The 16760-nt window shown below is 37.5% G+C and overlaps 1 protein-coding gene across 2 annotated transcripts; it reads left to right on the top strand.

Annotated features, from left to right (window-relative positions):
* Positions 1-1359: 1359 nt before the first annotated feature.
* Positions 1360-16406, top strand: LOC105054955 (general transcription and DNA repair factor IIH helicase/translocase subunit XPB1). Of its 2 annotated transcripts, none has more exons than XM_010936626.3 (20): positions 1360-1644; positions 1733-1776; positions 1850-1919; positions 2038-2200; positions 2290-2512; positions 2612-2668; positions 3475-3618; positions 3697-3777; positions 7115-7202; positions 8085-8422; positions 8584-8659; positions 8760-8953; positions 10014-10177; positions 10254-10326; positions 11007-11120; positions 13540-13620; positions 13760-13819; positions 15489-15572; positions 15668-15810; positions 16000-16406. In XM_010936626.3, exons 1-20 carry the CDS (start codon positions 1632-1634, stop codon positions 16097-16099), a joined length of 2310 nt encoding a protein of 769 aa, XP_010934928.1. In that variant the 5' UTR covers positions 1360-1631; the 3' UTR covers positions 16100-16406. The 2 variants fall into 2 exon arrangements, with proteins under 2 accessions (XP_010934928.1, XP_010934926.1); XM_010936624.4 differs by having other exon boundaries at positions 1384-1644; positions 2035-2200.
* The last annotated feature ends 354 nt before the right edge of the window (positions 16407-16760 follow it).

Genomic DNA, 16760 nt, shown 5'->3' with positions numbered 1-16760 from the left:
GTCGAGCAGTTGAAAGCTCGAGCTCGTCTCAATTCAAAATACTCAAACTTGAAACTCGATTCGAGATCAACTGAGCTTTAATATCCTAAGCTCAAGCTTGACTCAATGAAAAATAGGCAAAATTTGAGATCAATTCAACTCGACTCAAATATCAACCGAGCCATACTCGAGCTCGAAATAGAGCCTTAATCAATTAATAATATATGTATTGATATATATTATAAATAAAAATAATATTATTAAAAATATATAAATTTGAGTAAGCTTACAAGCTTTTGAGCTGAGTATCTTGTTATTCGAGCTCGACTCAAAAAACTATTCGAATTACTCAAGCTCGATAATAATCGAGTCGAGTCGAGTTTGGACTTGAGTCAAACTTGAGTAGCTCGTGAGTGGTTCGACTCATTGGTACCTAATGCTAGAGTGGTGGTTGGTGGCTAGCCCTTGGCCCACCTTTGATCACACCAACGTCGGATGTGCAGGATGAGGGTATAGGTCCATAGGATGAAAGGAAGGTGACAAATCAAGGAGAGGGCTTGAGTTGAATTAATGAATCCCTAATGAGCCAATTTCATCATCCTTTTATTGCTTTCAAGAATCAGCCGACTCGTCTTACTAAAAATAAAAAGAAAAGAATCAATCGACGCGCTTGAACTTGGAGTGGTTCAAATCAACCCATGGTTCAACAATGAGTTTATATGGTTCTCCAAAATTTTCATCCTCGGCACAAAAGGGTCATTTGTGTTGAATACTAGATCGGTTCACAGTTAAACTGGTTCAACAGTACGAGTTAAAAGACATTGATCGGAACTCAAATTGAAACTAGCTTTATTGCTACGTTATCTGAAAATAACAACATGGCTTAATATATCTCAAACTTTTTGAACCTTGATTTTATATAAACTGACATTGATGCCAACATAATCTCAACCCGCTTTATAAGATACCGTAGATTATTAGGGTCTGTGTGGTATTGCTCCTGAGTAGGGATGCAAATGACTTAAGTTGCTCGCAAGCTGTCAAAACTCAACTTGGATCCAAATTCGATTTGATTCGGCTGGTTTTGAGTCCGAATAGTCCGATTAATTTTTTGAGTTGAATTTGAATAGTAAAATACTCATTTAAAAAGCTCACGGACCTATTTGAATATTTAAATATTATATTAATTTAATATTTAAAATTATATATATATTAATTTAATTGATTAAGCGGCTAAGTCTAACAAAGTTAACGGCCCTAAATGAACCCGTCCCACTCCTACTCGGCGAAGCCCAAAGGACCCAACCCGTCCCTCCAGGCTCGCGAAGAGACCGTGAGGTCCGTGACCGGCCACCGTCGCCCTCCCAAATCCTCCCCAAATCTACGGTTTCTTCTCGCCGCCGCCAGAAACCGCCTCGCCGTGCCAATCAACCTCGCCTCCACGCCGTGCTCATCCACCGGCCGCATAAGGCGGATCCGCGTTATGTTGGAATATTAAGACTCTCGAGGCGGTTCCTTTCTCTCTTTTTTTTTTTCCCAACATAGAGGCGATTCGCAAGTCCCGTCCCCTTCTTATTCGAGCGCAAAGCGTGGGCTTCAAGTTCGCCCTCCATTCTCTCCTCGTTCTCTCCTCTCATCCCTCGATCGAAGCCATGGCCGGCGACGGTAATTCCCTCTCTCTCCTTCCTTTCGAACTCCAATCGATCTCCCTCCCTCCCACTATCTCTCTAATTTCTCTCCAATTTCGTTTCAGGAGAAAGGGGTCGGCCTAGCAAGAAGCTAAAGACCTCATCAAAGGTGAACCAATCGATCGAATCCAAGAAACTCCACATCCTTTATGTTTCCCTCTCTAATTCCTTCCTTCTTTCAGGCTCCCCAGATCGTCGAAGACGATGACATTGGGGATTATGCCGACGATTTCGATGAAGATGGCCGAGAAGGTATTTTATCCTTAAAGTTCTTTTTGGGAAACAAATTGCGTGCTTTTTGTTTTTGTTTTTGTTTTTGTTTTTTTTTTGTTTTTTCTGTTTTGACGGTCGGAATTTGATCTGGTAGTAGTGGACACCAAGAAGAGAGATTTCACCAAGCTGGAGCTGAAGCCGGATCATGCCAACCGCCCCCTTTGGGCCTGCGCCGATGGCCGCATCTTTCTGGAGACGTTCTCTACTCTCTACAAACAAGCCTATGATTTCCTCATCGCCATTGCCGAGCCCGTTTGCAGGTCCCTTCCCTACCCTATTGGCGATGTCTCTTTTTGTCCTTTTCTTCAGTTTGATCGTTTTTTCGATAATATGAGCATTTTGGGAATAGGCCGGAATCGATGCATGAGTACAATTTAACGCCGCACTCTTTGTATGCTGCGGTCTCTGTTGGACTTGAGACGGAGACCATCATTAGTGTTCTTAATAAGTTGTCGAAGACGAAGTTGCCACGTGAGATGATTGATTTCATCCATGCTTCCACTGCCAATTATGGGAAAGTAAAGCTTGTGCTGAAGAAAAATCGGTATTTTGTGGAGTCACCTATTCCAGAGGTAATGATTGTTCAAACTATGAGAATTTGGATTTCCCTTGAATTGCATTAAATGTTGCTTGTTAATTGGCTTGCTGAGAACTTGATATTCTGAGTGCAGGTGCTAAAGACGTTGCTTAGAGATGAGGTTATTGCCCGGGCACGGATTACTCCTGAGGTATTCCCAATCTTTTAGCGGGACTTTCTCTTTAGTTTATTGCAAATGATCTCAAAAGTGGTATCCTGTTGCACCCAGACCTTCTTTTTTGAGATTTTGTCAACTTTCTTGCATTTCCAGTGGTCCTGAATAGTTTTTATTTTGGGCAGTTGGGTGTGGATAGGTATTTGCGAAGCAAGATGTCAAATATGAGTTAACTTGAACCTTTCAAGTGCATAACATTCTCTAATACCGTGCTTTGCAGTGTGGTTGTTTGATGCTTTCAAGGAGCTCCTTTAATTGCATGATTTTGTCATAGCTTATTATATATCCTGGTTAAACTAAAATATCTTTTTGCATGTGTGTTTTTTGGGATTTTAGAATTTTTCATGTTAAATGTAGTCATGTCAGATATCAAAATCTTTCAAGTCTAACCATTTAGTTCAGTGACACATGCTTTGATACATATGGTTAGATCTAATCGTTAGAAATGTGTTGGAGACATAAGGATGTATGCTATGTGTGATCAGATTTACTTGATCTTTTCATGTCATGCATTTGAATGGCCTTGCAGATTTTCCTTTTTCTTTTGTGTGTGTGTGTGTGTGTGTGTTTAAGTGCATCCCCTGGCCATTTTTTCCAGTGAGCCCCTAATTGGAGATTTCAAACAAATGGACTTGTTATTTTTTTGTTGACCCAAACTCTGAAATTGCCGGAGTGCTTTTTAAATGGTCATCTTTGCATATTGCCACATCCAACATAATAGAAAGTTGTTTTTTTTTGGCTTTCTTTCTAAATTATACTTTATCTAATTGTTCTTTCTTCAGAATTCTCAAGGTGGTGAAGCCTTTACAATTAGCAAAACTGCAGGGGAGATAGAAGGTGGCCATGAAGAGTTGCTGAATGGAGCAGAACTCGCTGCTGCAGCTGAAGAAAAGGAAACTCATTCTTTTGAAATAGACCCAAGTCAGGTAATTTTTTGTTTATATACCAAAAATGTAAAAAAAAAAAATGCCACTTAAAATAATACTTCCTTTTCAAAAATGCAGGTTGAGAATGTCAAGCAACGCTGCTTACCAAATGCCTTGAATTTTCCAATGCTGGAGGAGTATGACTTTAGAAATGATACGGTTTGTCGTATTTTCTCATCATCACTTGCTAAATATAATTTTAGAAGTTTCTTAATATTCCAATAAGATCTAACCAATGTGATAATTTTTTAGTATTATATTCCAAGTTGCGGCTCCAAGCCTTAGATTAGAGAGCAAATAAACAAGACAAGAAAAGAAGAAAGATAATGGAAGATTGGAATGCAGAAGAGGAAGTGGAAGGGGAAGAAAAAGAAGAAAAAAGGGAAACAAGGGAAGGAGGGAACGCACTGATCTTGAGCATATCCTCATTTGTACATATATTAGGGTGTAGAAATAGTGGTAACCGAGGCTGGTCACCTGTAGAGATTTTACAAATTTAAAACTTAGGCCTCAAACTGTAAGGGCATAGAATAGAATAACAATCTGAGGAGACCTTACACACCTTGTATTACGTATATCTGATAAATAGATTTTCAGCCTAGAGCATTTCTTTCCCTTCTGCTCACTTAGTTCATATAGTTGATGTTATTGACATAAACTGACTTTCCATGTTTTCTTGAATAAAAGGATGCTCAATTTCGATATGCTTCAAGAGCTAATTGACCATTAGTTCCTCAATATAGAATATGGCCTAGTTAACACGATGTATCATAATTGGACCATTCACCATAAGCTCATTGCTTGCATCAATGTCTTTACCCATAAACTCTCAACATTTTCTCTGACCGATTACCTTGTATTGACTTTGACATTGAGTGCATTGAAACACCTAGGTCTTTTTCTCTTCCATGTCACTTGGTTTTCTATATTACAATAAGGTACCAAGTTGTAGTTGATCCACCCACTACAAAGCATTCCATTCATTTCTCATGATTTTTTCCTTTTTAATTTAGCACAATTTAGGCTATAAAAGTTTGAAGACATGGTTTTATTCTACTTCCATTGATCCAATTAGGTCTTGCCTTGAGTTGTAGATTGAGTTTGAGAGTTTGATTGAAGAAGCTAAAAATAGGACTTTCATAAAAATGATATTTAAATTATTCAAGAAAATATATAATATCGTTTAATAGCATATCATAGTATTTGAAACCATTTGGTGTTCTATATATTGTTTTCTTGGTCTATAAACTTAGGACTAATGGTCCTTTGAGTTTCTTTCTACTGAACATCTGCATGCTTTTAACCATGTGAAATTCACAACTTAAGATTTAAGCATTTGAAAATGCTTGAAGGCCTCAACCATGAGGAATCCTGACAGAAAAATAATCTTAAAAAATCTATTAGAATGGCAGGTCCAAACGTACCAAAATCTTATCAAAAAGGTCAATTTTGACCTAACATGCTGAAACTTGCATAGCTTGGGGATGGGTTGGATGAAGCCTGTCCATTTTGGCTTAGGATTGGTTTAGGTCATAATATCAAACCTAAACCACTTTCTCCCAAGAATTAGTTCTCGGAGACTCATGACTGTCAAACTGAGCTCTAATAGAGATTGTATCTAGCCTGGTGATAGCTGATACTGAAAGCTTGCCAACCATCCTTATATGTGCTCATAGGTCATCTACTATAGATCCTTATTCCACTACGGGATCCAGTTGGTCCTGTAGTGTATCTTCTAGCCATGGTCCTGCTTCCATGCATTATGACTTCTGTCATAATATGAAATACATACTATGTTTTGGAACCAAACTTGGACTCATTTTAGCTTTTGCTGCTTCTATATCTAAGAAAAATTTCAGATACTTATGTTGTTTAAGAAGTTACCATATCAATTTCAACTTCTTTGTTAGCACAAGGATCGTAACATGATTCATGTAAATAACTGTCATGATTGCCCCTTGTGTACGAAGATTTACACATGTAATGACTTGTTTTCTTTTGAAAGGCATATGAATTCTTGGTTTAACAAAATCCAGGTTTGTGAAACATTACAACTCGTGAAGTGCATTCCGGAATCTTGTGCTAATTACAATGAATGCCTTCATGGAATTCATTTGAAATAATGAGTCCTGCAATTACCCTTGTTGTTGCATGAATTTAGTTTTTAATGGTGAAAAGAGTTCAAAGTAGTTAACTCCATAGACCCAAGTATATTCGGTCATAGAATACAAGCTTTTAACCTATTGATGATTCCATTCCAAAGATACTTAAAGCCTTTTATTCATCAACAAAGCTTTTTGGAATGATACTTAACTATGTACATCCAATGACACCTTATGACTTGGTTATCGATTGGCAGCTCAGCTAATTCTCAGATTTTTTTTAGTTTGAGAGCATCCTTCTCTTCCTCCTTTTAGTCACCTCCAGTGAGTTATTTAGAGTAGGGGACGTTGAATCGTGCCAAACTGGTTAGTTCGGAATGTGCTGAACTGATCCGCTTGGGAACCAGCATGGTTTAGGTGCTTAAACGAGGTAGCCCAGTTCTTTGTTAAACCCACATTCCCCGGCTATTAAACCGCTTGAATCACATGTTTCGTCTCTCCCCGGCTCAGGATCCTCAAGAGATTGCCTGCCTTGCACATGCAAACACCCCTCCTTACCCCTATCGCTTGTGAAGATGCGATTGTTTGACCCCCTCCACTGCTCGTGTTTTGGTAGGTAGCTGCTCTCTCTCTCTCTCTCTCTCTCTCTCTCTCTAGGTCAGGTTAGGGTTTCCCTCACCCTCCTCTTTCCTCCTTCCCTCCCTCTCTCTCCCTCCCCCTTTCTCCTCCTTTTCTCCCTCTCTCCCTTTGTCTTTGGCCATCTTTGTTTCAACATAGGGGAGAAAGGGTTTTAGCCTTTTTTTTTTTTAATGTTTGAATTTTGAATTTAAATCTCATGGGTTGGGCCTATCTCGATTTGCTCATGGATGGGTTGTACTGCCGTCCCACCCCGTTCAAACACTTGGGATAGAGAATGTCTCAAAACATGCCGATTGGGATGCTAGGACAATGGTGTGCTGGTCCTATCCTGACACTTGAGATGGTGCCCTATCCCAATATCCTGTGAGATGTTCCACAGGGATGAGACCATCAGTGTTATAAGAGCACATTAAGTAAAATCTTTATAGTTGCTGTTTCATATACTGTTGTTTTTCCTTGTTAATATTCTCACCATCAAAAGGAGTTATCTTAGAATTATGTAATATGCAACCACCATGCCCAACCCACTCTCTTGTAGTGGTACCAGCTTTGTGATCAAAAATAGATTTAGTGGTATCACTTGAGTAAGATCCCAGCTGGTGAACAATATCTGTTGATAGGATAAGGAAGTTTAAGCAGATTTAGAAGTAGTTTTGTGTTGCATGTTAGATTGCTCACAAGTAAACTTTTTTTTTGATGCGTGAGGCTTTCATGTTTCTTTTATTATTATGCATTTTTTTTTTTTGAATTTTCAGGTGAATCCTGATTTGAATATGGAATTGAAACCTCAAGCGCAACCAAGACCATATCAAGAGAAAAGTCTGAGTAAGATGTTTGGAAATGGTAAGGTTCTAGTGCATATGTGCAGTATATGATATGTGCAGATTTCATGTCTGCGTGCACATTAATCTTTCTTGCTCTATAATAAAAATTGGTTAGAGGCATTCTTTTCATAATTTGATATTGGAAAAATCTAAACAATATCTGCAGTTTTATGTAAGATGTAAGGACGAACTTAAAAGTGATAATAAGCCTACCAAAAAGGTGTCATAGATAGTATGTGAGGACAACACAAGTAGTGACATCTGAATGACACCATATATGTGAAAGAAAATGGATATTATCTCATCTCCTAAGTTACTATTAGTCTCTCATATACTTCAATCAAGGTCTTGATGATATCTCACTATTTCAGGATCTGCTGTTGGCATCTACCAACATGAGAATCTTAAAGTAAACACACACACACAACAGAGATAGAGATAGAAATAGATAGATAGATAGATAGAAAGATAGATAGATAGAGAGAGAGAGAGAGAGAGAGAGGTCTGGCCACTATGCGAATTTGAAAAATAATTGATAAATCTTTTCTGATCTACAATTAAAAGGTAAACTTCTGCTCTCAGTGTTGAGATACACACTATAATTTCTCTCTAGATTGTGATGTACATGTAAGCCTCAATTTAGTTTGATTGGCAGACATGCAAAGTATCTCCAAAAAGATGGATGCTGTTTTGTGGCTAAAGATGCTGAAAAATCTTTTCCCTAGTAATTTGTCTACTGCAATCAAACCTCATGGCTCTCCTTGTAATCTGTAATTGCAATTAATGAGATCCCATCGTTTCATTGTTTCAGTTGCTATCAGCTGTAACCTTTAAATGATATCTACCAATATAACAGCTGCATAGATTTTTTTTTTCTTTTTTTAAACATAAAAATTTGCAGGGCGGGCAAGGTCTGGCATCATTGTACTACCTTGTGGTGCTGGGAAGTCTCTAGTTGGTGTTTCTGCAGCTTGCAGGATAAAAAAAAGTTGCCTCTGCTTGGCTACCAATGCAGTTTCTGTGGATCAGTGGGCTTTCCAGTTCAAGCTTTGGTCCACCATAAGAGATGATCAGATCAGTCGCTTCACATCTGATAACAAGGAAAAGTTTCGTGGTATGGCTGGTGTAGTTGTGACCACTTATAACATGGTTGCTTTTGGAGGTAAACGATCTGAAGATTCTGAAAAAATCATTGAAGAAATACGGAATAGGGAATGGGGATTACTTCTCATGGATGAGGTAATCTTTCGTTTGAAGGCTGTTAAATTACTCATAATCCATTCAGACATTATCAATTATGCATGAACAATCTTTGAGTAATTCTTCTAATTGATCTTTATGCCTCTCAATATCTGTGAGATATGATGTTTTGTGTTAATTTAATTTTATGGTGTTTACAGGTGCATGTTGTTCCTGCACACATGTTTCGTAAGGTGATCAGTATCACGAAATCTCATTGCAAACTTGGGCTTACTGGTCAGTGTTTCTTCCAAATAAATTACATTTCCTGGCTGTGCCTAGTATGTATATATTTCTTGTTGCTTTTGCCTGAATAGTGCTTTGGATATTATGACAGCAACACTTGTGAGAGAGGACGAGCGCATAACAGATTTGAATTTCCTTATCGGACCAAAACTGTATGAAGCAAACTGGTTGGATTTGGTAAAAGGAGGGTTTATTGCCAATGTTCAGTGTGCTGAAGTATGGTGTCCCATGACTAAGGAGTTCTTTGCAGAGTATTTGAAAAAAGAAAACTCAAAGAAGAAACAGGTAGATCTTTATATTACAGACTGTACATGTTATGTGGAACCACTCTATTCATCCCTTATGATTAATTTTCCTACTGGTTTATTTTTGTTTCAAGTACATTGGGACCTAGATTATTAAAGTATTCAGGTGTTGTTTTATTTCACCCTCATATTTGATGCTTCCATTTATTAGTACTTAATTCCCTCTATTAATATGGAATTCCATGTGCAACATATGCACTAATCATATTTAAAGTGCTGCAAGTGAGGGGAAAAATTATAGTTAATCTATGGGGCTAATGAGTTTTGCAAATAGCAAAATTATGCATAGAATTTCCTTATAGTGTAGATTTGACATTTGAACTTTTCTCAAATGGAGCTTTAGGTAAATCAAAAATCTTTTTTGACCCCTTATCTGTTACAAAACATGGCCATCAGGACTTTGGATGAGATGAAATACTGAATATTGAGATCGTTAATACAAAAACCCAAGAAACCATTTGATAAACTAGGATGAATTTATGATCTCACATCAAATGGTATGGATGCTTGGACCAGCATACATCCTGTTATAGATGTGCATCAGTGCTGGAATTATTGTTGAATCAGCCTTTTGCTGATAGTTGGAGAGGGGATTTTAATGATGCTGGCGAATGGTTTTCTTAGTTATAGTATGGAATTACTAATGTGTTTGCATTTCAGGATTTCCTCAGAAAAAACCTAGAGTTCAATGAATTAGTTGATAAAAATTGAGTCAGTAATGAAATTATTTCAGAAACTTATCAACATCTGCTAATAAATTATAAATGAGATTTTCCAATTTAAAATTTTGGCTTGATGATATTATAAAGATGAGACTGAAAACACTGTAATGTTCCTACATTATATGGCTGTTCTGCTATAAAACAATTTTTAGCCTCCTGCTTATTCTATGTGATAATTACAGAAACCATGAGCATGTCTATATACATCTTCCAGCCTTTATAGTGTGTATTATGATTTTGTCCCATGGTTATGATTTTGGCCATGCCATCATCTTTCCAGCATCTTTCTCATGCTTCTTATTGTCCACCTGCTACCAGGCGCTCTATGTGATGAATCCAAATAAATTCAGGGCTTGTGAATTTCTAATTCGCTTTCATGAGCAGCAGCGTGGTGATAAGATAATTGTCTTTTCTGATAACCTTTTTGCACTGACTGCATATGCAATGAAGCTCCGGAAACCTATGATATATGGTGCAACAAGGTTTTCTTTTAACTGGAAATTAATGTGTTCTTTATATGCATTTGCTTTTCTTAATCTTCTTTTTCCCCCAATTCAGCCACCAAGAGAGGACAAGAATTCTTCATGCATTCAAGAATAGCCCAGACGTCAATACAATCTTTTTATCTAAGGTATGCTGGATTCTCACCACGGTACAATCTTTAACTGATGTACTTTTGCTAATTTGGAGTTGAGCATGTCTTGTTAAATTCAATTAAATATGTATCAACAAGTTAAAATCATGTAAGAATTATGGTTATCAATCAACATTGTCACATGATAGCACATCTGAGTGCTATGTATTAGTGTCACGGGCTATGCTATTTGTTGAAGAAAACTCAATATCAAGGAAGAACATCACATTGATGCAAACATAAATTCCCGGCAAAAGGATTGGAAAAGTACTAGAAGCTCTGAACTCTGTTGTTCATTTGTGAAGGTTAACTTTGTGCAAACATCCTGTATGGGGGTATTTCCTAATTATTCATCTCAAAAAGTGAGGTTGGTGATATAAGAATGAAGTATTAATAGACTAACCTTTCCCATGCTTTAATTGTTTAAACTTTAGACCCTCACATTGGTACATATATGACTAATGTGTGAATGTTTTTAGGTCAGTACTTGAAACATTTACATCTGTCCCTTACTGGCTAGAGTTAACCTTTCTTATTAACCTTTTTTATGTTTAAATTTTTATAGGTTATTGAATTCTGTGGCAAACTGCTGTTGAATGTGCCTTCAAAATTTTTATAGATATGGTAATCTTTGATTTCAAGCCAGTAAAATCATATCTTTCTTTTATTCTTCTCAGGTTGGTGATAATTCAATTGATATTCCTGAAGCCAATGTAATAATACAGATATCATCTCATGCCGGGTCACGACGTCAAGAAGCTCAACGTTTGGGCCGTATTCTTAGGGCAAAGGTATGCATGAACTGAGATATACTAAGTTATTCATTTGAAATGAGTGAAGATTATGATTAAGGGTGTCAATGTGCTTAGACATTTTTAGCTCATTTTAACTGGCTGGCCTCATATTTTTTGGCTTGCGAGCTGAAATTAGATTTGGCTTCAACATTTTACAAAGGATACTGGTAGTATTCAGTTTGTTGTACCGATCCAATACGGTATTGGTACTGGTATGGGGCTTGGTATGTGTCTATATCGGCACATGGTGCTATTTGTTTGTGCCTAATCCAACAGTGTACCATGTGTATATTGTACCCTACCTTTAAGTTACTGGTGCATGATCTAGTATTGAGACATGACATTGTTTGGCTTGCTAAGCCAAAATGTCCAACTGGGTTTGGCTTAGGGCCATTAGCATTCTATCTGCATGTCACATGGATATTGCTTTAAAACACAATATTGTAGTAAACTGTTGACTTAAGATAGTTTTACAGTGATTTTTCTGTGTGCCTAGGACTGTTGTCTTCAAATTTTCTAGGTGACAGGCATATGGGCTTTTTGAATTATTGAAATATGAAGTTTATGGAATCATGGCTTAAGTAGGTTCTGTATTAATAGTCAAACTAAATTTGAGCTCTTCAAAATGTAAAAGTGTTGGACTAGATCTTGCCTAGGAAACCAATGCCCAATGAGTTCCACTGCTAGGATTAGTAACCTTCATTGAGTGGAGAAGAAAACCTGCTTCTTTGTATTAGTCATGTACTTATCTATATTCTGTACCCAATCCCACTGTAGAAACACTTTATATACATGCAGAAAAAACCTTGCAGTAACACCTATGTGTAATACTTGCTCCTATTGTGTCCTTTAATTTTTTGTCTTTTGTTTTTTTGGTCCTGGTAGGTTCAAAGAGATCTTTAGAATCATATAAGTGATAATTTTAGGTAGCTTGTTATTTAGGGTCTGTTTGTATGGCTCGGCCCAAAATCCCGTGGGATTTGTGGGTTAGGCCCAGACAACCAGCTAAATAAGACTTTTTAAGGCTTATAATTATAAGAACCTAAAAAATCACTGGAGCGGGCCTGCCTGACGGTAGGTCTTTACTTGCTCCTATTGTGTGTTTTAATTTTTTTTTCTTTTGTTTTTTTGGTATGGTAGGTTCAAAGAGATCTTTAGAATCATATAAGTGATTATTCTAGGTAGCTTGTTATTTAGGGTATGTTTGGATGTCTGGATCCAAAATTCTATGGGTTCATGGGGTGGGCCCAGACAACTAGCTAAATAAGACTAACTTAGGCTTATAATTATAAGAACCTAGAAAATCACTGAAGCGGGCCAGCCCGACAACAGATCTTTTTTTCTTCCTATGGGATTCGGGCCGGCTCACTCCCATGATTCTGTGGATTCTTATAATTATAAGCCTAATCCAGTCTTATTTAGTTGGTTGTTTGGGCCCAAGCCACGAATCCCATGGGATTTTGGGTCCAGACATCCAAACAGGCCCTTAGGAGGTTCATTTGACCCATTGTGGACTGATATGACCTCTTTGGGTAGGTCTAGATAAACTTTGGGAGCAAGTCTACTACATCCAAGTCTTAATCGAGTATCAAAATTTCAAGAAGCCATAACTTCTAATAGGGAAGAATTTGGTGATGCGATTGAAGATGAAGTTGATGTAGGAGTCAAGATTTAGCTTCTACTCAAATTTGAGAATTTTTAAAATGTTCTATTATTTTTGATATTTTATATCCTCTGTCGGTGAAGAGAGAAATCCATTCTAATTTGCACCGGATTTCACTGGCATAAAAATTGAGAAGTTTTCAATCTTTTCTAATTGGAAGAAGAATCTGATTCAAACAAAGAAATTGAATTTCTATAGAATTGTAGAAAACTTGCACTTCTCCTCTTTAGCTACAAGAAGAATCCAACTCAAAAAAGGACTTTATAGCATAAATAGAGAGCATATGTCATGGTTTTGGAGATCGATAATAGAAAAATGAAAACAAAAGCACAGTTTCTACTTTCCATGTACCAGAACCAACGACATGAGTGGAAGAACGAGCATGGAGTCTATTTCCGACCCTTGATACATTCCACAGTTTGTAGATCACGAAAAATTAATGAAAGCAAAAGCCTTATAGTGCTGTTTTCTAGAATTCCTTTTTTTTTTTCCGAGAGATTCAATTCGAGCAGGTTGAAAGAATTCTTTCTTCTCTCTGGTTGGATGAGCTTGACATGAGTTTGATTGTTTCTAATTCTGAATTGAAAAAAATATCTTATATGGAATTTAGACATCCATAATTACATGTATACACATATACATGCATTCATATGTTCTTGCGCATACCCATGCATATGTACATACAGGAACATGCATAAGAATGTAGAATTGCTTGTTTATTTGTTAGTTATTAGGCAGTTGCTGGGTTTTCAGGGTCGACTTCAAGATAGGATGGCAGGCGGGAAAGAAGAGTACAATGCTTTTTTCTATTCCCTTGTATCCACAGATACACAGGTGGGACTATATTTTCTTCCAACTTTCAACTGGTCCTTGAATTTTCAGTATTTAATATCATGGAAAGAAATTCTTATCTGTATGTTTTTTATATTTCTGTTATGGCTTAAAAGTAACTTGCTTTTGATATTGGGTACAGGAGATGTATTACTCAACTAAGAGACAGCAGTTTTTGATTGACCAAGGATATAGCTTTAAGGTATAGCTTTTTTTTCCCATAAACTTTTCCCTGAGGCTTAAAAATGCAGAAATATGGTCCTTTCTTCTGGCTTACTGCTTATTTTAGGATATTGCATACTTAGTGCATAATTAGTCATGTACTAGAGGAACACTAGCAGGCCAGGAGGAAGTCAACTGTGATTATATTTCTTCGCTAGTTGGTGGTCCAATAAAATGGTACATGTTATATAAGGACTGCTTATGCATTATTTGATCTTTATAACTGTCGATGTGCGGTTTAATGTCCCCATCCAGAACCAACTTCTTTATGTACATGAATTGATCTTTATACCTCTCAGAAGTTCTTTCATGAATTGCTTTTCTTTATTTGCTGAAAGCTTTCTAGATTCCTTGAATTGTGGAAGGTTTCATCTATGATGATTTTTTAATTCCTTTTGTTTTTACAATTTCAAAATATAAGCACAGCTGAGGAGGAAGTCAACTGTGTAATTTCCCAACATAGATATCAAAATATGATATCAGAATTTTATGAACTTTTTATCACTGGCTTTTCAGCACGGCATTAATCCTGTAAATTGATGTGTAAAAAACCTGGGCATGCTGACTGCGGTAAAGAAAGAGGTTGCCATGAAATTTAATACATGAATTGCAATCTTAGCCTTGGGAAGTGTGTAAATAAAGAAGGATGGGGGGACGGTTGCCATATTCACATGCCAATTATGTATATAGTTTATGAACAAAAAGGATCGAAAACTTCAGCCTGATTTCAGCTTGGGCTTCCTCCTGTCCTAATTCTCCAAAAAAAAGGGGAAAGAGTGTTTATTCTGATGCTTTGAAGGAAGCTTATGATTTAAGTCCTGCTGATCACATTTTATTTGTCAAGGCCAAGGTTCCTTGCTCTAATTCCTTATGCAGGCCACTTCCAGTGTCAGTCTGTAGTTTCCATCATGAATTTTTTTACGCCAATTGTTTGCATGCCTAAGGTCAAAATGTCTTCTTTGGATATTATTTTGAGGAAATCGTGCCTGTTCTGACTAATTTAGATCGCTGATTGTAGACTTATTTTAGGAGACTTGAGAATCAAGGATGGCTCCATGTAGAGTTTGGCTTACATAACTTTGGTTGCTTCATACCTTCTATTTTATTGGTGTTCAGCAGAACCCTATCACATGCATTTGTAAAGGATGCATGGTTCCATGGACGCGACTAGAATCTGGCCATGTCTTGTCTCATTGGCTTTGGCGCCTTCTCTTCTTTCACTGTTGCCTCACAATTGAAGAAGATCGTTGCCTATAGTCCCGCTGTGTGTGTGTGCTGATGCATATATGTGCTCGGAGCTCGAACTATGATAATGTTGTGACTGGTATACACCATATTTTTCCATAATTCTCTGTTCACTGGACCTCTTCTGCCCGGGCTCATAATTCTGAGGTCACAGTTCATGATGGCTTTTTGGCTTTTATTCTTTAAATTGGTTCCGTATACTGACACCCTAGGTTTCTGTGTTTGACCTGTAATTTATACTAGACTAAGGACAGTTCCGGGGCAAAATGGCATTATTTCTTTTGATGTCAGTTAATGCTTCCTGATGTGTTTGGACATGGCTTGTTTTGTCCACATTTGGCTTCACTTAATAAGTACGTTTCAGGTGTATTAGAACTTGGATTCAATTGTTATGTTACTTTCAGATTATCACCAGTTTGCCGCCACCTGATACTGGAGTTGATCTTAGCTATCACAGCCTCGATGAGCAACTTGACCTGCTGAGCAAAGTTTGTTATCCTCACCACTGTTGTTATCACTTAGCCGCTCATGAGATTGTTTTTACTGACTTCAGAAGTCTTAATGGTGATCTGTTATACTGCAGGTGCTGACTGCAGGGGATGATGCAGTGGGTCTAGAGCAGTTGGAAGAAGATCAAGATGGTATGGCCCTTCAGAAACATCGACGCTATGCAACATCAATGAGCACTCTCTCTGGAGCAAGTGGCATGGTGTACATGGAGTACAAGTATAGCTTTTCTTTAAACCTCTTTCTTCAAGCAATTCCTTCCATTCTCTTTTCATCACATATGATTTTTATTATTTCTTATCCTTAGTTTTTTCCTCCATGTCCTTGTTATTTTCTTGATTTTTTTTTTTGGTTAGTTTGCTTCCCTTTTTTTTTTCTTCTGATTTTGACTGAGCTTCTTGTTGGCAGCACGGGGAAGCACAAGCAAGGCGGGCCGGGTCAGGTCAAAAGCAAACCAAAGGATCCCTCAAAGAGACATTACTTGTTTAAAAAACGCTTCCAAAGTTAAGTTGCTTCATGGAAAGGCAAGCAACGTTGTTGGAGAATCACAAACAGATATCCGGGTGCATATATGTTGATCAAGAAACCATGATTCAGCACAGCACTTTGATTTAGCAAAGGCTTGTTGCCCGATTATGATACACAAACAAATGTATCCATCAAATTTGGATAAGCACTTGTAATTATAATATATTAGGGTTATCATAGCTTTTGTAGACCGCTAGTCTTGGCTTTTTGCATCCGTTCATGTTTGAGCAAGCTTGTCTGTGTCCTATTTGATCCTGAAAGAAGTGCTAAATCATTTCTGCCTTTTATATTTTGTTCACATGTATTTCGCCTTTGATGGATGAAAGGAGTATCCACCCCTCTGTAGAAAGAGTAGGTGGGGGAGAATCCTTCGCCTATTATGGTGCAACACGTTTGTTATAAAATTTAATAATTTTTCAGTGGATCATTGAAGTAATATTGATTACAGTGGTCTTTGTTGTAATCAAGTACATTTCAATCCTTTGTTTAGCATCATTAAATGGGCGGAGCTGCCAGGTGCCACCATTTGTTAAGTGGGAACCAGGCAAAGGATGGACCGTCCATTTCCGGAAAATTCGATGAAAGATTGATGCACGGACTGGGGCTCATATGCTACGGACTTCGTTGTCCAGCCATCCGTG

Source organism: Elaeis guineensis, chromosome 12 (assembly GCF_000442705.2).
Source record: "Elaeis guineensis isolate ETL-2024a chromosome 12, EG11, whole genome shotgun sequence".
Taxonomy (NCBI): domain Eukaryota; kingdom Viridiplantae; phylum Streptophyta; class Magnoliopsida; order Arecales; family Arecaceae; genus Elaeis; species Elaeis guineensis.
The sequence above is the reverse complement of the archived record's forward strand: the minus strand, read 5'-3'. Positions and strand labels throughout refer to the sequence as shown.